Below are 24,679 nucleotides of genomic sequence, written 5' to 3'. Positions count from 1 at the left end.
GACCTAAATATAAGACTGGACACTATAAAACTCTTAGAGGAAAACATAGGAAGAACACTCTTTGACATAAATCACAGCAAGATCTTTTTTGATCCACCTCCTAGAGTAATGGAAATAAAAACAAAAATAAACACATGGGACCTAATGAAACTTCAAAGCTTTTGCACAGCAAAGGAAACCATAAACAAGACGAAAAGACAACCCCCAGAATGGGAGAAAAGATTTGCAAATGAATCAACGGACAAAGGATTAATCTCCAAAATATATAAACAGCTCATTCAGCTCAATATTAAAGAAACAAACACCCCAATCCAAAAATGGGCAGAAGACCTAAATAGACATTTCTCCAAAGAAGACATACAGACGGCCACGAAGCACATGAAAAGATGCTCAACATCACTAATTATTAGAGAAATGCAAATCAAAACTACAATGAGGTATCACCTCACTCCTGTTAGAATGGGCATCATCAGAAAATCAACAAACAACAAATGCTGGAGAGGGTGTGGAGAAAAGGGAACCCTCTTGCACTGTTGGTGGGAATGTAAATTGATACAGCCACATGGAGAACAACATGGAGGTTCCTTAAAAAACTAAAAATAGAATTACCATATGACCCAGCAATCCCACTACTGGGCATATACCCAGAGAAAACCGTAATTCAAAAAGACATGCACCCGAATGTTAATTGCAGCACTATTTACAATAGCCAGGTCATGGAAGCAACCTCAATGCCCATCAACAGACGAATGGATAAAGAAGTTGTGGTACATATATACAATGGAATATTACTCAGCCATAAAAAGGAACGAAATTGAGTCATTTGTTGAGAAGTGGATGGATCTAGAGACTGTCATACAGAGTGAAGTAAGTCAGAAAGAGAAAAACAAATATCGTATATTAATGCATGTATGTGGAACCTAGAAAAATGGTAGAGATGAGCCAGTTTGCAGGGCAGAAGTTGAGACACAGATGTAGAGAATGGACATATGGACACCAAGGGGGGAAAACTGCGGTGGGGTGGGGATGGTGGTGTGCTGAATTGGGCGATTGGGATTGACATGTATACACTGATGTGTATAAAATTGATGCCTAATAAGAACCTGCAGTATAAAAAAACAAACAAAACAACTAATACTAAACTTTCATTGGGTTATTTGCATGGAAATATGTTAATATAAATGTTTCAGACATTACATGAAATTTCTAAAAATCTTATATGTTCTGGTATAATGTTATAAGTAATAATCCCAGTTATTACTTTAAAATGTATATCTCAGAAATAACTAATTTTCTTGTCAACTGCATTATTATGAACTTTCATCAAATCTTTAACCGTGGTCATTTTTAAGTCTTTTGTCATTTACAGACAGTTCTGGGTGTACTCTGATGATTTTGCAAATATGTTCCTATAAAAGGGTTTCATCTTCAGGAAATTCATGGAAAAGACTCTGACAAGTACAGGTTTCTGGTAACTGACTGTACTGCTGAACCGAATGAATAAGATTTTCAGAACTCTAATGAAAAACTGATGAACTCATAAAAGTGCTAACAAAAGATCAAGATGAAAAAAAAAATTAATTACATGGGACTGAGTGAACTGATGAGGATGAGTATAATTTTTGTGACTTTCTGTCTGAATTAAAAAAAACAAAAAAAAAACCTCCTACCCCAAAACAATGAATCCAAATGAGAAGCTAAACCCTCTTTACATTATTGTTCCTGACTTTACATAAATTCCTCATAAAAATATTATTTCATGGGCTTGGAAACAGATCATCCAGCCCAGTCAAGCCCTGGATGACTGTGATCCTGGCCAACATCTTGATTACAACGTCATGAGAGACCCTGAACCACGCACCCAAGCCCTGGTTTCCTGACCCCTAGAAACTATGTAAGATAATAAAACTTACTGTTTAAATATATATATATATACACGCACATATATATAATTTCACAACACTTATAATAAAAAAACACATGATTTTCTAATTTTTATGCTCCTAAATTTAAGATTAGCCACTTTAAAAAAATTGATAAGCATATATTCTAATCCATTTCAGATACAAAATTTCAAAAACATCCATAGTGGTAATAAGTTAACAAAATGAAGTGACAACAGGCTAGTTTAAGAAATGCCCAGTGAAGTTTATCACGTTTACTTTAATTGAGGCATAATTTACAGACCATAAACGTGCCATTTAAAGTCTACTGCCGCATGAGTTCTGACCACTGCACGTCACAGTGTAACCACCAGCCCAGTCAAGACAGAATATTTCCATCATCCCAGAAAGCTCCCCGCTGTGCTTCCCAGTCAACTCCACTCCCCCCGCCCCAAACCAGCCATCTGCAGGGGTGGTGCTGGTTGTGCCACGATCATCACCGAGTCCTGTGTCCTGGAAAAGTTCTCACAGACGGGGTCACTTCCTTGTGTTTGGCTTCTTTCATTCACCACAACGTTTTAGAGATTCATCCACGTTGTTACCTGTATCAGGAACTCGTTCCTTCCTGCTGACGAGTAGTATTCAGTCGTACGGATATAACAGTTTTTGTTATCCTGTTCGTCTGCTGATGAGCATTTCGGTTATTTCTACTTTTTAGCTATGAGGAATAAAGCCATCTTGAACATTCATGTACCAGTATTTATGTGGACAAACGTTCTGGCTTCTCTTGGGTAACTGAAGGGGAACGGGTTGAGGGGGTGGTTTGTGTGGTTAAGGGCTGGTTTAACTGATACAAACTGCCGAACTGTTTTCCAAAGTGAAGCACTGTTTTACACTCCCCCCAGCAATATATGAGAGCTCTAGCTTCTCCACATCCTTGTCAACATTTGGTGTTGTCAGGGTTTAAATTTTAATGATCCCCTTTTGAAATAAAATGCTAACCTCCTGGTGAAGAAAGAATTCCACATAAATGGTATTTTGATAAATAATGAAAAGAAGCATAAAAATGTCCTTAATGAAGCTATCAACCCCAAACGCACTATAATCAGATTTTCAATAAATAAGCTAGCTAGGGACTTGCCGCGTGGCGCAGTGGTTAAGGATCTGCCTGCCAATGCAGGGGACACGGGTTCGAGCCCTGGTCCGGGAAGATCCCACATGCCATGGAGCAACTAAGCCCATGCACCACAACTACTGAGCCTGCACTGTAGAGCCCGCAAGCCACAACTACTGAGCCCCGCGTGCCACAACTACTGCAGTCCACGTGCCTAGAGCTTGTGCTCTGCAACAAAGAGAAGCCACTGCAATGAGAAGCCCGCGCACCGCAACAAAGAGTAGCTCCCGCTCGCCGCAACTAGAGAAAGCCCGCACACAGCAATGAAGACCCAATGCAGCCAATAAATAAACAAACAAACAAACAAATAAGCTAGCTAGATTTGCTGAAATTTAGATATAAAGGGGGGCTTATTTCCCAGGCTAATGTCTCATTTGTACTAATTATGTATATGAATCATGACTCAGAAAGCTATCAAAATAAAGTATGTTTGACAAACAGGCTATCAGAACTAGATTTTTTAGATATTAGACAACTACAACTCACTTGATAATTGTGGTTAAAAGCTTTAGATCACAAGTCAGTTGATAACATGGCTTTAGTCAAATGTATTTTTGTCTCCTCGGGTAATGTGTTTCATATATATTTTGAAACTGGTGTTACAATAATTCAGTTATTAAAAATATATAATAAAGTTTCTCAAACCATTGTAGACAATTATGCAATACACTCATCTTCCATCCTAAGCCTCTAATGATATGATCTGTAGATTTTTAGTCTTCCCAAATATTAGTAAGAAGACTTAGCTTTATGTCTCATCTGAGGTACTATTGAAAACGTTCTGCCAACATGCACCAAATGTGTTTTTCCAATACGTGCCAAAACCATCGAAGACTGCACTTCTGTCTATGGAAACAAAAGGTTCCTCACCTCGCACAGTATGTGTTCAGTTAATGACTCTTCACTCTCACAGTTCCTAAAAAGATGACACTATTTTCCAGACAACTTTTTTTTGGTATAATGACATCCAAAAACACATTAAGTGCTCTATAAGAAGTGGTATTGTGACATTAGTTTCAAGCAAATAAACAGTCACCAATTTACTCACCCCAACTGCTCCGCATCAGAGAATAGGACGTGGCCCAACCCTAGAGCAAGTGTCACGGCTGGTGAGTCCCCACGTGCGCTCTGAGCACACGCGCCTGGTGAAGAGGCCGAGGGGCGTCTTCTTCAACCCCCTCTGCTCTACTGTGCACAGGGCCTCCCCCACCTGTTTTCAAGTGCTCTCTCGTTTAGCTTTTGTTACCCTAAAGATGCTCTCCTGTCCTATAACTTTAAGTTCAGTTTGAGTGCATTATCCCCAAAAGTTGAAAAATTGGTGAAGAAAATTATATAAAAGGAAGAATTTACATTTCAAAGTCATTCCAAAGAAAAATTCTCTTGCATCCCTCTCCACCAACCACGCCTACTGTGAAGCCTTCTCCTCCTCCTTTCGCAAATACGACACACTGTCATTGCATGACATTTCATGTCCCAGCTGAATTCATGTGTTATTGCTTCTATCATCATGACTTCAGCGTTCAACTCATATATTTTATATCTGTGAAAACAGTTTGGGAATCAACAGTCCCCCTTTCTTTATTTCACAGGCCGTGTGTCTGCTCTCTACTGCTGAGTAACAGATCACGCCTAACCTTGGTATGAGCTTAAAACAGTACACATTCATCATGGCTCACAGCTTCTGTGGGTGAAGGATTCCCGAGCAGCATGACTGGTCGGTTCTGGCTAGAGATTCCTCCTGAGATGGAGTCAAATGTCAGGCAGGGCTGTGGCCGTTTTAAGGCCGCAGGATCTGGTTCCAAGATGGCTCACACGCATGGCTACCAAGCTGCTGCTGGCTGCTGGTGGGGGGCCTCAGTTCTCCTCCAAGTGGGCCCCTTCTCAGAGCTGCCTGCTCCAGTGTCCTCGTGACACAGTGGCTGGTTTCCCTCAGCGCAAGCAATCCAAGAGAGAGCTGGAGCAGCTGTCTCCTTATGAACTAGCCTCGAAGTCACACGACCTCACCTTCCCCATGTTCTGTTTGTTCGGAGCAAGTCACTAAGTCTCGGCGAGGAGGGGAATTAGGCTCCACCTTTGAAGGGAGGCATGTTAAAGAATTTGCAGACATATTTAACGACCACCACATCCACTGACTGTGAAACCTCGTGAAGACTCTATAGACTTCTATCATTCTATCATGCACTACTTAGAAGAGTTTGGTTGTTCCCAACAGCACTGTCACAATCCAAAGAAGAGAACGTTTATGAGCATATGTTTAAGAGAGTGAGATAACAGGGCAATCAACAGAGGTTTTAAATATAAATGCTGCTTTTCCCCTCAATGCCCAACGTATACTGCTTGGTAGTGGATTTTGTCAGTAGTTAAACACCTATCAGCTAATGGGCCACTTTAGATGTCAGCTTTAATCCTGATATGCTGATTTTAATACTCAACCAAATAACTTCATCTTTGGTTACAAAACAGACAAGAATATAACTGTAATATTATTTGGGAAAAAAGTAAGTTCCCTAAGCTTCCAAGTTCCTTTTTGTATTTAGTCTATATGGAGAACACAGTTAACCCACTGGTGAGCCTAGCCATCCACCCCTGGCCTCTCTCCAAAGGAGCTCTAGATCCAGAGTTCCCATGGCCAAACTCACATTTTTGTTTGTATGCCCTGCCAGCACTTCAACTTCCACATGTCTGAAACCAAACCCCTTCCTTTCCTTCCAACTCGGGCTTCCTCCCTAAACTCCGGACTTTCATCAATGGCTCTCGCACCGTGTCTACCCTGAGCCCACCTCGCCCACTGGAAGCTGCGGCTCAGCTCCTGATCTCTCTCACAGCTGTGCCTGCCGCCCCCTTCCACAAGCAACCCTTTCCCACCCCCATATTTTTGCTCACATTCTTCCTTCTGTCCACAATGCCTTTCTCCTACTTCCTAAACCCTTCCTTATCCTTGAAGATCTAGTGGCAATGCCATCTGCTTCCTGAAGTTCTTCCTGATCATCTAAGGGATTTCTTACACAGCTGTTCTGACGCTCAGGATCTGACATCACTTCCAGACATGGGACAGAACTCAGTATTTTTTAATGGATTCGAAATTCTAGAGATTCAACAACATGTAAGGAGCACTTGCTCAGACATTTATATGTACTTGGGTTTACAGTTATCTTAGTTGATGTGTACGAAAACTCTGTGAGGGAAAATAAGCTTAGTTTAGGATGAGGAAGCTGAGTCTCTGTGCAGCTGCTGGACGGCTCTCCTAAGTTCCTGTGGTTGGGTCAGTATCCGTGTCAGGATCTTAACCTGAGTCCCCTGACAGCAAGCCAGACGCTCTTTCCATCGCACAGGTGGTATTGCCCTCATGTTTTTTTCTTACCAGGCTACATTTCTTACCATTGCTCCTAACCAACAATCATTTATTGTATCAAAGGGTAGACACTCCATTAGACACCACTTATTGATTTATTATTAGTTTGAATCATATGAAAATGCTATTTTTGTAGATCAAAAAATGGTCAAAATCAATAATTTCATATGGTTCAATCTAACAGGAAGGGATTAATTCCCCCCCCCCAGGAAAAATGTAAAAGCTAAAGATAACTTGATTCTAGCATAGAATAATAAAAAAAATACAGAGAAGAATGAACTCTAGCTAACTATTTTTGGAAGACTATGAGAAATGACAAAACAGACTAATGACACCTGCCTAGTGACACTGAAGGGCTTTCTGGAGGAAGGCAGGATGGTGAGGAGGCCTGCCTATTGCTGCTGCTATTATTCCAGAGGAAGTCATCTGTGGCTTTCTTGGGACAATTTCATGTAAGCAGACATAAATGAATTATAAAAGGGGAAGAACTAATTTTTTTTTTAAATAAATTTATTTATTTAATTTTGGCTGTGTTTGGTCTTCGTTGCTGCACGCGGGCTTTCTCTAGTTGTGGCGAGCGGGGGCTACTCTTCGTTGTGGTGTGCGGGCTTCTCATTGCGGTGGCTTCTCTTGTTGTGGAGCACGGGCTCTAGGCATGAGGGCTTCAGTAGTTGTGGCATGCGGGCTCAGTAGTTGTGACTCACGGGCTCTAGAGCACAGGCTCAGTAGTTGTGGCGCACGGGCTTAGCTGCTCCGCGGCATGTGGGATTTTCCCGGACCAGGGCATGAACCTGTGTCCCCTGCATTGGCAGGTGGATTCTTAACCGCTGTGCTACCAGGGAAGTCCCGGAAGAACTAATTTTAAAACCTCGTGTCTGATCATTTTTCTTGAAAGATGATTTTCAAGGAATTTCTTTTCTTGGAGGGTAATATTGTCCTCCTACAAATGTTTCTTTTAAGATTTCTTTAAAGAAAGATCATTCTGTTAGCTAATAATGACTCCTCTTGTTTACATTAGCATCTCAAGTGACATTTTCTTTAAGTTGTAGTTTACAGATAACAGGATGCCTTTTGAGTTTATATCTCCATAACCTTGACATTTTTACTTTCAAATACTTTCTTTGGAAGTAAGTCTCTCTGAGATTCAAGTAGCTGTGACTCTGCTGTAAAGTAGAGCTGGCAAAGCCTCACGAAACTCTCTGCCTCCGGTCCCATTCCACCCTCCACCCAGACACACAAGCACACACGCTGGCACCCAGGGATCCTTCTGAGATACAGCTGACCCTGTCTTCCTCTTACTTAACCTCCTACAAGATACGTCCAGGCTCTGAGACCCCTAGGCAGGTTCTCCAGTTCTCTTCCCTCTTCAGCATCGCCCCACCTTCCTGTCCCCTGGCTCTGCTGTTACGTTCTCTGCCGCCACACAGCCCCACGTCTTCCTCCCTATCTTTGCAGAAGTCTCTGGTCGCCACCTCAATAAGGCTAATCTGATCCTCCCTGTTACTGTGGTGCCTTGTCCTACTCTCATCACACTCTTCACACTGTGTTATAGTTTATCTGTTTTCACAGCTCTCTCCAAAAAACACCCATTCTTTCTCTGTGAAATCTGAGGCAGACTTCAAGTAGCCACCACCAAACACCTTGCATTGATAATGTCTTTGGTCTATCTAAAATACAAATAAATTGGATACAGGGAACTACATTCAACATCTTTTTTTTTTTGGCCGTGCCGCGCAGCTTGTGGGATCTTGGTTCCCCGACCAGGGATTGAACCTGGGCCTTAGGCAGTGAAAGAACCGAGTCTTAACCAATGGACCACCAGGGAAGTCCCAATATCTTATAATAACCTATGATGGAAAAGAATATGAAAAAGAATATATATGTGTGTGTATAACTGAATTACTTTGCTGAACACCTGAAACTAACACAGCATTGTAAATCAACTTACTGCAATAATAAATAAATAAACAAATAAATTGGATAGAATTGCTTTAAAAACAATAAAAGAGGACTTCCAAGCCTGGGTGGTAGTTACCTGAGTGTCTGCTTAGTAATTCTTTAAACCATACATGTTTTACACATTCTTCTGTACATTTATTTTTCAATTTAAAAAGTAAGAAATAAAGAAGAATTAGACCTAGCAGCCAGTATCCCATCTTGTGATTTAATCATCACAAGATATTGGTTTAAACTTATAACTAGTTTTTTAAAGTATAACTGGATTCTCAAGTACAATGCCACTTCAAAGATGACAAACATCCCTAAAACAAAACTGACAAAATAATTAGGATAAAATCTGTTTATAATCACATGATATTCTAGAACATTAAATCATTCCTCTTTTTTCCTACCTCTGCAAGGTTATAAACTTTCAGGTTTGGAGAGTATTTTTACTTGCTTATTTAGCAAACAAAAAAGTAGGTGATAATGATATCAAGGTACATTATAAACATGTAGGTTTATTTTTATCACATAAAATATTCAGTAAAATTGAACCTCTCTAACATCTCATTGTGCTCTGGAAATGGTGTATTTCATATTCCAAAAATTACTAAGTCTCACAAATTAATAAGAGTCAATTAGATATCTAAAGCATATACTGGCTCCCACCCCCTGCAATACTACTACAATATGCTATTTTATCCTATATGTGAATCACTCATACGATTAAAATTCACTGATACCAGTTCAGTTTGGTTTAACCACATTTATACCCAAGGCAAGTGGCTGGGCGCAGCTGGGGCGAGAAAGATCAACAGGAGAACAGGGCTACCAAGGAGCATGAACACCAGTAAGAGAAACCAACTACACCCCACACGAGTGCTACAAGCTGAGCATTATGGTGACTTCTCTATCTCTCAGAATGTGGCCCACAAAACACGCTGAGCTACACTCCTGATAGCAACAACTAAAAGATAAAACATAAAAACCTATTTTTAAAAGCACCACCGAGTTGACACAGCAGGAAGGAAGCTACAGGGGCTGAAATAAAGAGACAGCAGAAGCTCTGGGCATTGAGGAAATATCAAAGCCAGCTTATGCCCACCTGGAGACTTGCCCTCTGGAGCTGCTGAAGCCTGGCACTAAGAGAGAAAGCCGGTTTTCCGGTAGTGACGACCTCCCCTTAAAAACCGCCTCTTGGAATGGACCTCCTTCATCCCTCTCCAGGAGAGAAGAGGAACGCAGCAAGAAGCGCCTGGTGCAGAGCCCCAATTCCTACTTCATGGATGTGAAATGCCCAGGATGCTATAAAATCACCACCGTCTCTAGCCATGCACAAACAGTAGTTTTGTGTGGCGGCTGCTCTACTGTCCTCTGCCAGCCTACAAGAGGAAAAGCAAGGCTTACAGAAGGATGCTCCTTCAGACAGAAGCGGCACTAAAAGCACCCTGAATCAAGAAGAACAGGAAACCATCCCAATAAACACATTTCGGATTTAAAAAAAAAAAAGAGAAAGACGAGACCAACCCAGGGTGGAGAGTCCAATAGAAGACGCCATACACATCCAGGACCCCGATTCAGCGTGAGAGTGAATGAGAAACACCCTCAAACCCACAGATGGGAGCAGGAGAAATCTGCCCTCTCTCCATCACAGTCTGAGTGGAGGGGGACGACCCCGCTAAGAATCCGTAAACACGAGACAGCCCTCATGTAAGCTTCAAGACCCACAAGGGGACCACAGAGTGAGTCTACCTGCACGCCCAGTTACTGACCAAAGCAAATGCAAACCACTTGGGAAAATCCCACCTTCATCCAGACCTTAAAAATACTCACAGGTCAAGTTCCAAGGAAAATGAGAAGCTCATTGTCAAAAATCAAAGCACACCAGGGCTTCCCTGGTGGCGCAGTGGTTTAGAGTCTGCCTGCCAATGCAGGGGACACAGGTTCGAGCCCTGGTCTGGGAAGATCCCACATGCCACGGAGCAACTGGGCCCGTGAGCCACAATTACTGAGCCTGCGCGTCTGGAGCCTGTGCTCCGCAACAAGAGAGGCCGCGATGGTGAGAGGCCCGCGCACCGCGATGAAGAGTGGTCCCCACTTGCCGCAACTAGAGAAAGCCCTCGCACAGAAACGAAGACTCAACACAGTCATAAATAAATAAATAAAAGAACGTGAATTTCTTTAAAAAAAAAAAAAAAAATCAAAGCACACAAAGATCATAACACCATGACTTAAAGCCAGTAGAAGCGACATATGCAGAAACTGAAATTATTAGTTGCAGAATATGAAATAACTATGTTTAGTGTGTTTAAAGAAATAAGAGAAGCTTAAAATATGACCAAAGAGTAACCAAGAAGAGGTGGAAAAGAACCAACTAAAACCTCTAAACTGAAAAATTTTTAATGACTGCTTAAATCCACTTCACTGTAGTTGACATATAATAAACTGTACATATCGGAAGTGCACAAGTTGACACATTTTGACAAACATGCACACCATGAAACTATCACCACAATGCAGAAAATGGACAAACCCATCACCCTTAAAACCTCCTCGTGCTCCTTTGTAATCCCTCCCTCCCACCTCCCGCCACCCTTCCCAGGTCCCAGGTCCACAGGCAACTGCTGATCTACTTTCTGTTACTAGAAATTAGTTTACGTTTTCTCTAATTTTATATAAATGGAACTATACAGTGTGTACTCTTTTGTCTGGCTTCTTTCTTACAGCGTAATGATTTGAGATCCATCCATGGTGTAGCATGCAGCAGTGGTTCATTCTTTTCTTTTTCTTTTTAATTAATTAATTTATTTATTTTTGGCTGCATTGGGTCTTCGTTGCTGTGCGCGGGCTTTCTCTAGTTGCAGCAAGCGGGGGCTACTCTTTTGTTACAGTGCGTGGGCTTCTCATTGAGGTGGTTTCTCCTGCTGCAGAGCACGGGCTCTAGGTGCACGGGCTTCAGTAACTGTGGCACGTGGGCTCAGTAGTTGTGGCTTGCAGGCTCAGTAGTTGTGGCACACGGGCTTAGTTGCTTCGCGGCATGTGGGATCTTCCCGGACCAGGGCTCGAACCCGTGTCCGCTGCATTGGCAGGCGGATTCTTAACCACTGCGCCACCAGGGAAGCCCGGTTCATTCTTTTTTATTGCTCAGGAATATTTCATTGTATGGATATAACAGTTTTTTTGTCCATTCACCTGTTAACATACATTAGGGTTTTTCTAGATTTTTGGCTACCACAAATCAAACTGCTATAACATTCATGTACAAGTTTATATGGACCTCTGCTCTCCTTTCTCGTGTAAATACTTAGAAGTAGAATTGCTGGATCGTATAACAGATTTATGTTCAAGTTTTAAAGAGACTGTCCAACTGTGTTCCAGACCACACCACTTACATTCTCAGCAGCCGTGTGTGTTTCTCGCAGGCTCTCCACAACTCTGCCAGCACTTGCTATCACCAGTCTTTTTAGTTTTAGACATTCTGATGGATGCGTGGTAGTATCTCACTGTGGTTTTAATTTGTATTTTCCTAAAAACTAATGATGTGGAACATGTTTACACATGCTTACTTGACATTCACATACCTTCTTTAGTGAAGCATCTATTCAAATATTCTGCCTGCTTCTTCTAAAACTGTGTTATTTATTTTATTAATGAGATTTGAGATTTCTTTTTATATTCTGAATATAGTTCCTTATCAGGTATAGTATTTGCAAGTATTTTCTCCCACACTGTGCCTTGTCTTTTCATAACAAGTAACACTAAAAGCATATTATATGTACTAACATCCAAATAAACACAGTGAAAGACAGAATTCATTAACTGAAAAATTGTATCTTAAGAAGTTATCCAGAACACAGTACAAAGAGACAAAGAAAGTGAAAATATAAGAGTAATTAGGGATAAAATGAAAGATATAACATGTCTAATCAAAGTTCCAGAGAAGAAAAAAGAAAGAATGTGGAAGAAGAAATACCTGTAGAGATAACAGTAGAGAACTTTCCAGCTAGGTTGATAGATGCCAATCCCCAGAATCAGTAAGTTCAACAAATCCCAACAGGAGAAATTAACAGAAATGCAGACTTAGTTCTTCTACTCAAAACAGAGAATTATTTAATCCTAATTTCATTAAATCTCAAAACCACTGTATGATAGTAAAGGGATTTTTGACATCAAATAATATAAAGCCACAAAAGCAGGATAACAGGAATGGAGACAACAGGAATGTCTGGAAGCTGGAGAATGGATGAGAAGTAACTGACCTAGTAGATCTGAGACAGACCTCAAGAGAGAAGAGGTGAAATTGGATGAAGAAACCAGTTACATCACAGAATCTTCAAAGGGCTCGGGAATTGGCAAAACTATGTATCTCTGGAAAGGGGGATGAAATGTAAGGCACCTAAAATAAAGCAAACTGAGTGAAAGATATTTAAGAAGCAGTAAAATCCCTAGATCTCCTCCCCAGCTCTATGATCTAGGTGACCACCTCTCTCCTACCCTGGCAGAAGTCTACAAGTTTATTCTCTAGACAACTGAAACGTTATCTGGCCTGGGAGATGACAGTCCCAGCTGAGTCCTGGGTACCATATGGAAAACAAGGAGACTAAGTGACCATATTAATAATAAATGCTTCCAGAAACAAACACTCACATATACAGTCAATTGATCTGACAAAGGTGCCAAGACAATTCAATGGGGAAAGGATAGTCTTTGCACCAAATGGTGCTGGGATAATAGGATATTTACCTGCAAAAGAATAAATCTGGCCCCCCTACTTCATACCATACACAAATATTAACTCAAAATGGACCACAGACCTAAATATAAGAGCTAAAACTATAAAGCTCTTAGAAGAAAATATGGGGGGTGGGGGTAGGATCAATTGGCCTTGGCAACTTAGTGGATGTACAGGAATAAAGCAGAAAGGGACTCAGATTTAGCCTGATTGGCTGAGAAAACAGAAAAGAAGTATAGATGCTTTCAGGACACCTAAGTAAAATGCTTGCTTTCCTTCTGGGAGTCTGGAGTTTTGGTGGTTGCTAGACAGAGGCTGCCCACATGAGCAGCTCCCAATAAAACCCCGGGCCTTGGGGCTCTGATGAGCTTCCCTGGCAGACATTTCACTCATGTCACGATCAGCTGCTGGAAGAATTAGGTGCATCCTGTGTGACTCCACTGGGAGCGGACTCTTGGGAGCCTGGTCTCCTCAGACGTCACCCCGTGTGCCTCTTCCCTTTGATGCTCTTGCTTTGTGTTCCCTGACTGGAGGAGGTTGCAGCCGTGAGCACAACCATAATGCTGAGTCCTGTGGGTCCGCCAAGCAAATCACCAACACCGGGGGTGGTCTTGGGACCCCTGATACAGGCATACACAATGAGAATAAATCAATTTGCCTTTATACCATAAAGTTAAACAAGATCTTGAAAATTCTGTTGGACAAGTAAGTTCCGAATGCTTACGACAGTGTGTACATATAACCTGGAGGTTCCCAAACTGGCAGGGCAACAGAGTCATATGGGGAGTCTTCCAGGCCCACCTCACACTTACTGAATCAAAAGTTCTGCCAATGGGATCTGGGCCTTTATATATATATTTTTTAATACATAAATTTATTTATTTATCTACTTCTGGCTGTGTTGGGTTTTTGCTGCCGCGCGCGGGCTTTTCTAGTTGCAGTGAGCGGGGGCTACTCTTCGTTGCGGTGCACGGCCTTCTTATTGCGGTGGCTTCTCTTGTTGCGGAGCACGGGCTCTAGGCGCGCGGGCTTCAGCAGTTGTGGCACGTGGGCTCAGTAGTTGTGGCGCATGGGCCTAGTTGCTCCGTGGCATGTGGGATCTTCATGGACCAGGGCTCGAACCCATGTCTCCTGCATAGGCAGGCAGACTCTTAACCACTGTGCCACCAGGGAAGCCCGTGGGCCTTTATTTCTTAGACAACCTGACTTCATGACCTGCAATTTTGGGAGAACAGAACTTTCCCAGCCTCCTGCCTCAGCAGCTGCTAATGGGCATGCATCACACCAAATCAGCAGCCTGTCCTTCTCTTCCAACCCACAGGCTGCTGGATCTGTTCCTGGTTGCTGCAGCCCACAGACAGAAGGTTCAGTGTGCCACCATTCTATATCCAAGATATACACAAAAACATTTTTGAAGAAGGACATTTTTAACATCTTATTAACTTTAAAAAATGCATGTAAAAGTGCTTTGTAGACAATAAAGTACTTCACAAAGGTAATATATTATTAGGCTTAAAAGGCAGGTGTGTGTGCCATAAAACACAGTAACATCTTAGATGTCATGCTTCTAGCACAGAGTTATACCTCCTCGCTAGCTCTCTACCTTCCTCTAACTATAAGCTCATGTAAAGGCTACAAACACATTTTTAATTTTGGTTTCAGGTTTCAGTTTTGTTGCTCTTGAAATGTAAACTTCATTTCCATGTTAACAAGAAACAACTTCATCCTGGAAAAGATCACAGACCTATCACATCAAAACATCGAAACTCACCTTCTTACATTATTGGAAGGGAATCCTTTCCTCCGGAGTCCCTTCCCTTTATCATATGCGCACATACCCCGCCTCGATACACACAGCCTACTCAACGTATTTACTTCCCCTTCCCTAAAGTTCAGGCCAGGAAATCTTAGAACTCAAAAGGATCTTCAAAATTCTGTTGTACAGGTAAGTTCTGAATGCTTCCGACAGTGGGTACATGTAACCTGGAGGTTCCCAAACCTGGCAGGGCAACAGAGTCATATGGGGAGTTTTCCAGGCCCATTCCAAACTTACTGAATCAAAAGTTCTGCCAGTGGGGCCTGGGCCTTTATTTCTTACGACTTTCTGAAGCATATATGCCTGACGGAACCCCACAAAGGCTCTAGATTTGGAGTGGACAAGTATATCAGAAGGCAGGAGTAAGAGGAGGATTTGTGGAATGATCTTTAGAAATTGAAGGGTAAGGAAGGAGAATCCTTAATCTTGACATTAGGAATAGTTCTCCTTGAGTGGCACAAGGATTAAGACATTGGAACCAAAACGAAGAAAATATAATCTAGTATACCACTTGGCTCTGCAGTGGATAATATCTGAAAAATCTAAAATAATAAACACCATTAAATGGTTTTCAGCTTCATAACCAATATATATACAAGGTATAAAGTCTTAACTATACTTAGACAAAAGCACACAAATATTATCAACACTGACAACATAAAAGTACAGCTGAGGGCTTCCCTGGTGGCGCAGTGGTTAAGAATCCGCCTGCCAACGCAGGGGACACGGGTTCGATGCCTGGTCCGGAAAGATCCCACATGCCGCGGAGCAACTAAGCCCGTGTGCCACAACTACTGAGCCTGTGCTCTAGAGCCCGCGAGCCACAACTACTGAGCCCACGTGCCACAACTACTGAAGCCTGCACACCTAGAGCCCATGCTCCGCAACAAGAGAAGCCACCACAATGAGAAGCCCGCGCACTGCAACGAAGAGTAGCCCCCACTTGCTGCAACTAGAGAAAGCCCATGCACAGCAACGAAGACCCAACACAGCCAAAAATAAATAAATTAAAAAAAAAAAAAAAAGTACAGCTGAAAAAGCTGGAAGGTAGGACAGGAGGGAAAGGGAGACAGAGAAAAGGGAGGGGGTGCTAATACCCTCATCTTACAAGAAGGGAGGTCCAGAGGCATGGTTTAAAGTTGATCATACAAAGAAATAGAGACTTAAGTATATCATTTAAAGTCACAATGGTAGCCAATAAAAGAAATAAAATCGGAAGTCAATAATAGCGAGTTGGAAAGTACAGAGGCAAAGTAACTTGCTCAGACTTAGCTTGTTAGAAAGTTCTGAAGCCGTGTCTGAGCACGGGCCCTCCACACTCCAGGCCTGTGCTTTTTCCAGTATATAGCTGTGCCAAGCACATGCCACGGGGTGACCCGCCCCAGGCTATACACCTAGTTAGTGGCAGAGCCAGAAAAAGAAACTAATTCTCCAGCCTGAAAATGATTTGGAAAACTTATTACTAAAACTTCCAGAAAAGACCATGGTGAAAGTTTCTCATTCTTCCTTCTTCTCTCATTCATTCACTCTCATTCATTCATTTCTGCTCATTCTTTTAACATGTTATTTCTTAAAAAGAACCCTTTAGGACTTCCCTGGTGGTGCAGTGGATTAAGACTCAGTGCTCCCAATGCAGGGGGCCAGGTTCAATCCCTGGTCAGGGAACTAGATCCCACAGGCATGCCACCGCTAAGGAGCCCATGTGCCACAACTAAGGAGCCCACCTGCTGCAACAAAGACCCGGTGCAACCAAACAAAATAAATAAATACTAAAAAAAGAAAAAGAAAAAAGAACCCTTCTACTTAGATAAGCTTCCTCACCTATAATCAATGTTAGGCCTATTCTCCAACTCTACACCATATGATAAAGGAAGTTCTCTTTCCTGGAGGCACCTATGAAGACTTCAACCCACCAGCCGCTTTGTCTTTTAAGACCTGACACAAGGATCAAGACATCAACACTGAAGATACAAAGCAAGTCTGCCTGCCCATCTTTTAGTCTAGAGACTAGACCATCTGCTCTGCTTCCTGGGGACAGGCCACTGTCATGAGCACAGAGGCACGCAGCTGCTGCTCCAGGACATGCCGTGGGCAGCAACATGTAATGGGCATGGAGGGCACTGCTCTGCTTGAGACCATCCAGTGCATGGGCCATGGTGTGGATTGATAAAACCATTACCACTCAAGTGACTGCCGCTTTGTTAACTTCATAAAAATGTTCGAAATGTTCAACAGAAATGACAACTTCTGTGAAAATAAAGGGCAACCTCAGGAAAATGGAGTTGGGAAGCCATAACGGGGAGCTCTCACACACGTACCACTAGACACCGGTGCAGATCCCAACAGGAAGAGACGTACTGTGCATCCCCGGAGGAAGTAACACCACTCTACTGCCACCAGCAGCAGGAATAACGATCTCCTCCTTGCCTGACAACAATTCAGCCAATGTAAAGCCACCATATTTCAAACTCCCAGGTTCCTCCAACAGACCTTTTGTTGACAGCAGCCCCTCCCAACTTCCCCTTCTCCTCTAAAAAAGAGTATCCTCTTGCTTTAGAGGACTGGGATGTGGTTGTCCAGAGCTGCGGGTCCTGAATTGCAATTCTTCACTGTTCCCAAATCGACTTGTTTTGCTGGTAAAATAACTGGCTGTTTTATTGTTTTCGGTTAGCACTACCCCAAAATTAATTCTTTAAAAATAAATTATAACCCCAATTCATTAGTACCTATAAAAAGCAATTAAAATTTTTCAATTTAATTCACTATTACTTACCCCATTTTCAGTGCGTTTTTCTCCAGGTACATTTATTACATTTCTCTGAGTTCTTTGCTCTTGGGTCTGACGGCCACCTAGAGAAATGAAGGCCAAACTTACTAAAAGACATACTAGAAAAACGGTATTTTATCATTTCTTCACTTATTCGAATATTTATTGAACACAAGTATAAAATACCAGGCTGGACAACTCAAAAATTAGTACAGTTGAAAAAATGTCTTATAATCAACCTGTTTACATAAAGTTGTTTAAATGAAAATTTTTTCTAATATTCTATTTCAGAATTTTGAAATTGCTTTATATCAAAAAGTTGCTAACACTTAGAAAATGGTCAAGATGGTAAATTTTACGTTATGTGTGTGTGTGTGTATATTTTTTTTTTTAGAATTAACTTTTACTTTTATTTCTCCTTTTCTTGACCCCATCAATTTTATTCTAAAGTTCTTTCTCATTTCCAAGAGATTCATATTCCAATGCCATGTTATCTTGTTCAGGATCACAAAGTAATATGGGAATCTTACAATTTGTTTTACAAAATAGCAAAACTCTTGTCATTGAACTGAATTAGCGCAAATACATGTGTGATCAATGTCATTCACAAACTTAGATACCGAAGCTTATTAAGCCTTCTTTTAAAAGGAACAATATTTGAAGAATTCCTAAAGAAAACAGAGATGAAATTCCATGTCCTCATACACAACACGAACCCAAAGATGCTGCACACCGGGTTCCCCCAGCTCTCCCGGACCCTCACTGCTTAGAAGGCTGACCGCTCCCTCTTCAAACTCACAGTGGAGGATCAGCCTCCCTTCCTGCCCCACAGGAGAAGCTGCTGGACGTGGGCCTGGAAGGAGCCTGGCTGCTGCTCTGGCTCAGGCCCCCTCTTCCTCATCGCTCACACCCTCTGCACACAGGGATGGGAAGGACCTGGGATCCAAGCTATTGACCCTGAGCAGATGCTCCAGGACCTGCCACTTGCTGGTCTCCGCGTAGGCCCGGGGACCCCACAGGAACTCGTAGTGGGCGGGGTCGCTGTGGGGCACCTGCCAGTACTCCAGGTAGCCCTCCTGCACCCACACTTTGGTGAGCAGCTCCCTCCCTGGGCTCCCCATAGATGCAGTGCTGCTTCCCTGCATACACCCGCATGACGCTCAGTGCTTCCCAGACCTCCTCCTCAGAGGCAGGATCCTTCCAGGAGGATCACAGCCAGAAGCATCACCAGGAGGCCAGCCTTGGGCACGCTCTGCCCATCGGTCAGCATGGCACCCCAGGTGAGGCCCAGGGTGGGGACCAGGACATAGGTGTGCTCGCTGGGGTCCACCTCCTTCACATCCATGCCAAAGACCAGCTGCATGCACTCGCAGGCTTGGCTGAAGACCACGGGGAAGTGGTCCCGATGGTCTTTGAGGACCATATTCAGCATTTCCGCCTCGGTGGTCGGCTCCTTGGTGCGATACTTGAGGAGCAGGAACCCCACCAGGTCAGCCATCATCACATGAAGTGCCTCCTGGGACAAGGACTCGGCCTGGGTTGGAGGTGGGGGGGCGCGGACTGGGGAGGAGGGAGACGAGGGGGATGCAGCCTCCTCCCCCTCAGCCCTGAACAGCCGCGCCTCCACCGGGCCCTGGGCCTGGACTGGGTCCTGAAGGTCTGCCTCAGGCTTGCGGAGCTCACTCATCTGGACCAGGGGTCTGATGACTGGGGTCGGGCCGCCGACAGGAGTGTGGGCAGGGGTGACAGATGGGGACCATGGGCAGGTCTTCTTCTGAGGGGTGCTCTCGGGCCTCACAGGGGCGCTCCTCCTGGGCGGCATGTCCCCTGCCAACCTCACCTTGACTCCTGGCACTGCCTGGGCCTCCTCTGCTCTGTGACCTGAGGACGTGGTCCTCAGACCTGGGCCTTCGCCTCCCGGTTCCTGGAGCCCTCTTGGGTCCTGGATGAAATGCTGGCTGGAACAGGCTACCTCCCAGTCAGCTCTGAGCCTCCGACCAGCTGCACCCCGTGCAGAGAGTGACTCTGCGCCCCAGACTGGAGGCTGGGTGGGAGCTGCAGCGTCCCTGACCGCAGGGAGGGTCCAAGAAGAAGCACACCTTCCAGTGGTGCCTCTTTGCCCACAGCTAGACTTCAGAGTTTCTTCTCCGTTACGTATATTTTATCACAATTAATTTTTATTAAAAATTAAAGCTTGGACTTCCCTGGTGGCGCAGTGGTTACAAATCCGGCTGCCAATGCAGGGGACACGGGTTCGAGCCCTGCTCCGGGAAGATCCCACATGCGGCGGAGCAACTAAGCCCATGCGCCACAGCTACTGAGCTTGCGCTCTAGAGCCCGCGAGCCCCAACTACTGAGCCCGCGTGCCACAACTACTGAAGCCCGTGTGCCTAGAGCCCGTGCTTCGCAACAAGAGAAGCCGCTGCAATGAGAAGCCTATGCACTGCAACGAAGAGTGGCCCCCGCTCGCCGCAACTAGAGAAAGCCCGCGCACAGCAACGAAGACCCAACGCAGCCAAAAATAAATAAATAAATTTATTTAAAAAAAAACTTACTCTTTTTATGTGTAAAGCAAAGCTACTGGGTACATAAACAGACATACGGTACATCTGATAGGGGGAAGACAGGGGCAAGTAAGAATACAATATCCAGTAAAGGGCCCTTAGGGAGGTGATAATGAAAAATGCGATTAAACAAATGGGAATGACAGAGTATGCAACCGAACACAGTCGCATAATATACAATAGCCATTTCATCACAGCTATTATATTTCCTATTAGCAGAAATTACGCATACACACATCCTAGACTATAGCATCTATCAGTTTACAGAGTAAATTAAATTCTTAGTTATTAGAATTTTTAAGAAATAAGGTACTTGGGTTAATTTAATATTCTATCATTGCTGCCTCTTGCAAACAGCAAACCATCAAATTAGAATACTATAAAACACATAACATTGAAATTATATCAAGTGCCACTTAATCTTTGATGGTAAAGAAGAAACTTGATGATCCTGCATTCTGGAGACAGAAAATAATAATAAGAGCTGACATTTAGTGAGCACTTCGCCAGGACACCTCATTAACTGCCACCACAACCCAATGTACGCCGCACATAAGGAAACGGAGGCACAGGGATGTGAAGTCAGTTGCCCAAGGTCCAAACTGAGTAAGCAGCAGGGCCGGTCTGAACCCAGGAGGCCTCACTCCGAACTCCATCACAGCAGCCCCCGGATTCTAGCTTACACTCTGCACATGACCTGCACCGAGTTACTTTACACATTAAGCTTCTGTTCCCCCAGGTATACAAGGTGATTGAAGGAAATGTCCTCCACACTCTCCTCTAGCTTCCATATAGAGAATTCCTACTCTTTTAAGTCAGGGTTGTCCTTTACTTCTTGTTATATCTTATAGTTCTATAGGCAATAAATACTCAAATGTAACTCCTTTTAAACAATATATATCGGTGACAACTGGCTTGTCCTCAGCTCTGTGGGGAGCAGAGAGGGAACATGCATCTTGGATCTTCACCTCTGGCTGATTAGAATATAAGCAGGAGGAGAAGTTCAGTGAACAGAAATAAAATGGAACACAGCACCCAATGAGAGCTGTTCTACCTGCCACCTTTCTTCTCGAGCTCTGAGAGAGAGGCAGAACGTGCAGAAGCACAGGCAGAGGGAAAAGGGCGGAGGGTGGAGCATCACAGCTGGAGGAAGACGGAACTGTGAGTCAGGGCACGACAGCGAATGCATATGCAACAAAGAATATGGTGGAAGAGAGAAAGAAGAAACCGGTTGAGGATATGGGCAGGGTCCCGTTACAAATGCCATCAAAGCTAAGCTGAGGAGTATTAAATAGGGAAGCAGGGACTTTGCTGAAAGTTGTGAAAAGTGATGAGAGTCGTGTGATGAATTTGGTTCTTCCAATCCTGACCAACCCTCTGTACCAGCCTGGGTCGAGAAAGGTGTACTCCCTGGCACCACTCCCCTCGGAGCCTCCTTCATCCTGGTCCCCTGCCTTCAATGCAGCAGCTCTGTACTCTCCCCTCCAGGTCCGACTCCCTCTTCAAGGCCCTCGTCTCGAGCCCCATCCCCCCGGGACGCATTGTCTCCTTAACCTCACACAGCCCAGCACCCGGCTCTTCCACTGTCTCAGGTGTACTTGCCTCGTGAGCACAACAAGACTGAGCAGCATCCGGTGTGACGACGAACGTCAACTGGAAGGTCAGTGCTGTCCCCTTCCTTGTGACTCTAGACAGTTCTCTCAAGTATCCCTAACGCTTCCAGACTTTATAGAGTGAGAACAATATAAGACCTTCCCCCCACTCCACCATCCTGGGACAGTAAGGGTTATGTACATACATTATAATGATTAAAGTAAAATATAAAACTTCTAATTTGAGTATAGGGTATAAATATTTGGAGCACTCAGGTAGAGAGTTAAAGTAAGTTCTTAGCACTAGAACAGCACTTTAACTGCCAGCTAGTCTAATCCTCCTCAGGAGTCCGTCCAGAGAGGCAGGGCCCTTTTCTAAGGTAGAAATGGATGAAGAGCTAGGCCTGGAGCCTTGGTCTCCTGACTCCAGATGACCAACACCCAGTGGAATAAAAACCAGAAGTAATGATGCACTGTGAAAAACAGCATGATATTTACAGCTACGGGAAGATGATTTTAAAGCAGACGGTAGCTCATCCTAGTGGCAAAATATCCTTTAATTAAAAATACAGGGATTTCCTTGGTGGTCCAGGGGTAAAGAATCCGCCTTCTAATGCAGGGGACGCAGGTTTGATCCCTGGTCAAGGAACTAAGATCCCACACGCCATGGGGCAACTAAGCCCGCATGCCACAACTACTGAGCTTGTGCGCCTCAACGAGAGAGCCCGCATGCCACAAACTATAGAGCCCATGCGCCCTGGAGCCCGTGCACCACAACTAGAGACAGAAAAACCTGCATACCACTAGAGAGAAGCCCGCGCGCTACAACGAGGAACCCGCGCGCTGCAACGAAGACCTGAAGCAGCCAAATAAATAAATAGGTATTATAAAAAAATACAACTAGGGACTTCCCTGGCAGTCCAGTGCTTAAGACTCTGTGCTTCCAATGCAGAAGACACGGGTTCAATCCCTGGTCGGGGAACTCAGATCCCACAAGCCATGTGGTTCGGCAAAAAATAAATAAAGAGGGATAACTTGTAATAAAAGAATCTTCTTTTTACAAAAGGATGTCCTTTCATTGTTTATTTTTTTTTAAATACCAGAAGTAATCCATAATCACTGTTAAATAACAAAGGTTTCTTTCTTAACTGCACAGTGTATATGCTTTCCAAAAAAAAAGATTCCCTTATTTTAAATTTTAATTCAAAAATAAGTAGTTTATGGGAAACTGGGACTGACATATACACACTGCTATATATAAAACAGATAACTAATCAGGATCTACTGTACAGCACAGGGAACTCTACTCAATACTCTGTCATGGCCTATTTGAGAAAAGAATCTAAAAAAGAGTGGATATATGTATATGTATAATAGATTCATTTTGCTGTATACCTGAAACTAACACAACATTGTAAATGTACTATACTCCAATAAAAATTTTTTTAAAAAAGTAGTATATTCCTATGGTTCAAAATTCAAAAGGAAACAGGCTTCACTGCACCGCAGTGGTTCAGAATCCACCTACCAATGCAGGGGACATGGGTTCGAGCCCTGGTCCAGGAAGATCCCACATGCCGCGGAGCAACTAGGCCCATGCACCACGACTACTAAGCCTGCGCTCTACAGCCCACGAGCCACAACTACTGAGCCTGCACACCACAACTACTGAAGCTCGTGTGCCTAGAGCCCGTGCTCTGCAACAAGAGAAGCCACCTCAGTGACAAGCCCGCGCACCGCAACGAAGACCCACGCAGCCAAAAATAAATAAATAAAATAAATAAATTTTTTTAAAAAATTCAAAATGAACCAAAAGATATAAATGACCAATTTTCCCTCCCTCCTTCCCCTACCCAGCAGTCTTCCCCCCAGGTTAGCCATGTTACCAGTTTCTTACTTATCGTTCCAAAGATATTTCATACACACAAGCCAACACAGAATACGTCATTACTCTTTCATCTCTGTTACACAGGAGGCAGCACGTGTGTACACTGTGCTTATTCAAGTGACAAGTGCAGGAAGTGGTTTCGGACAGGGCACAGAGCAGATGTACTCCGGTTTCTTCAGCCAACGCCCCTGGAGGCATTGAAGGCTGCTCCTACCAGCAGTGCCCATGAGCTACACTATGTAGATGTCATTTTGTATGTGTGCAGACACAGCTTTAGGATAAATTCTCAAAAGTGAGATTGCTGGGTGAAAGGTTTCATGCTTTTGTAAGCTTAATAGATACCACCAAACTGCCCTCTACAGAAGCTGCCAACAGTGTGGAAGGCTGCCTGTTTCTCAGCATTCTTGCCAACGTTGTGTTATTAAATGTTCTAATCTTGGCCACGTGACACGTGAAATACAGTATCTCAGTGTTTTTCCTACATTTCTTTTATTAGGAGTAAGGCTGAACTTCTTTTCATATATTTCTGGGTCATGAATATTTCCTTTTCTGTGAACTTCAGGTTTGTATATTTTGCCCATTTTTTTTTTTTTTTTACTGTTTTTTTTTTATCATTTTATGTAAAGGAAATTAGCCCTTTGCAATATGAGCTATAAATGCTGTTTCCCAGTTTATATTGTCTTTTGACCTTGCTTTAATGTGGCTATTGCCATGCAAAGAGGTTTGTTTTGTTTTTTTATTTTAATAATTTGGTTCGTCTTTTCTATTATGGTTTAGAGTTAGTTACACTTAGGCCTTGTTTTTTTTTTTTTTTTTGGCCGCACCGCGCAGCTTGCAGGATCTCAGTTCCCCAACCGGGGACTGAACCCAGGCTGTGGCAGTGAAAGCCCGCAATCCTAACCACTAGGCCACCAGAGAACTCCCCACTTAGGTCTTGTTCTTGTTTTTCTCTCTCTCTCCATATACATAT

The 24,679-nt window shown here is 43.4% G+C and overlaps 2 protein-coding genes and 1 pseudogene across 3 annotated transcripts in view; 1 reads left to right on the top strand and 2 right to left on the bottom strand.

The window, feature by feature from the left end:
* The window catches only part of PPP1R13B (protein phosphatase 1 regulatory subunit 13B), an 89,926-nt gene that overhangs the window by 27,409 nt on the left and 37,838 nt on the right, over positions 1 to 24,679 (bottom strand). For both annotated transcript variants that reach the window (XM_068539725.1, XM_068539715.1), the window contains exon 4: positions 17,672 to 17,748. In XM_068539725.1, coding sequence (XP_068395826.1) covers positions 17,672 to 17,748 — 77 coding nt within the window. The remainder of the gene's footprint in view (positions 1 to 17,671; positions 17,749 to 24,679) is intronic.
* On the top strand, positions 9,595 to 9,791 carry LOC137766818 (small ribosomal subunit protein eS27-like). Its single transcript, XM_068547442.1, has one exon. It carries the CDS (start codon positions 9,633 to 9,635, stop codon positions 9,789 to 9,791), a length of 159 nt encoding a protein of 52 aa, XP_068403543.1. The 5' UTR covers positions 9,595 to 9,632.
* On the bottom strand, positions 18,547 to 19,352 carry LOC137766726 (melanoma-associated antigen 9-like; annotated as a pseudogene).

The sequence above is a fragment of the Eschrichtius robustus genome, chromosome 1 (genome assembly GCF_028021215.1).
Source record: "Eschrichtius robustus isolate mEscRob2 chromosome 1, mEscRob2.pri, whole genome shotgun sequence".
Taxonomy (NCBI): Eukaryota; Metazoa; Chordata; class Mammalia; order Artiodactyla; family Eschrichtiidae; genus Eschrichtius; species Eschrichtius robustus.
The sequence above is the reverse complement of the archived record's forward strand: the minus strand, read 5'-3'. Positions and strand labels throughout refer to the sequence as shown.

What these genes read in the sequence shown, in the direction of transcription:
- LOC137766818 (XM_068547442.1), top strand. Translation starts at nt 9,633, where the DNA reads ATGGATGTGAAATGCCCAGGATGCTATAAAATCACCACCGTCTCTAGC.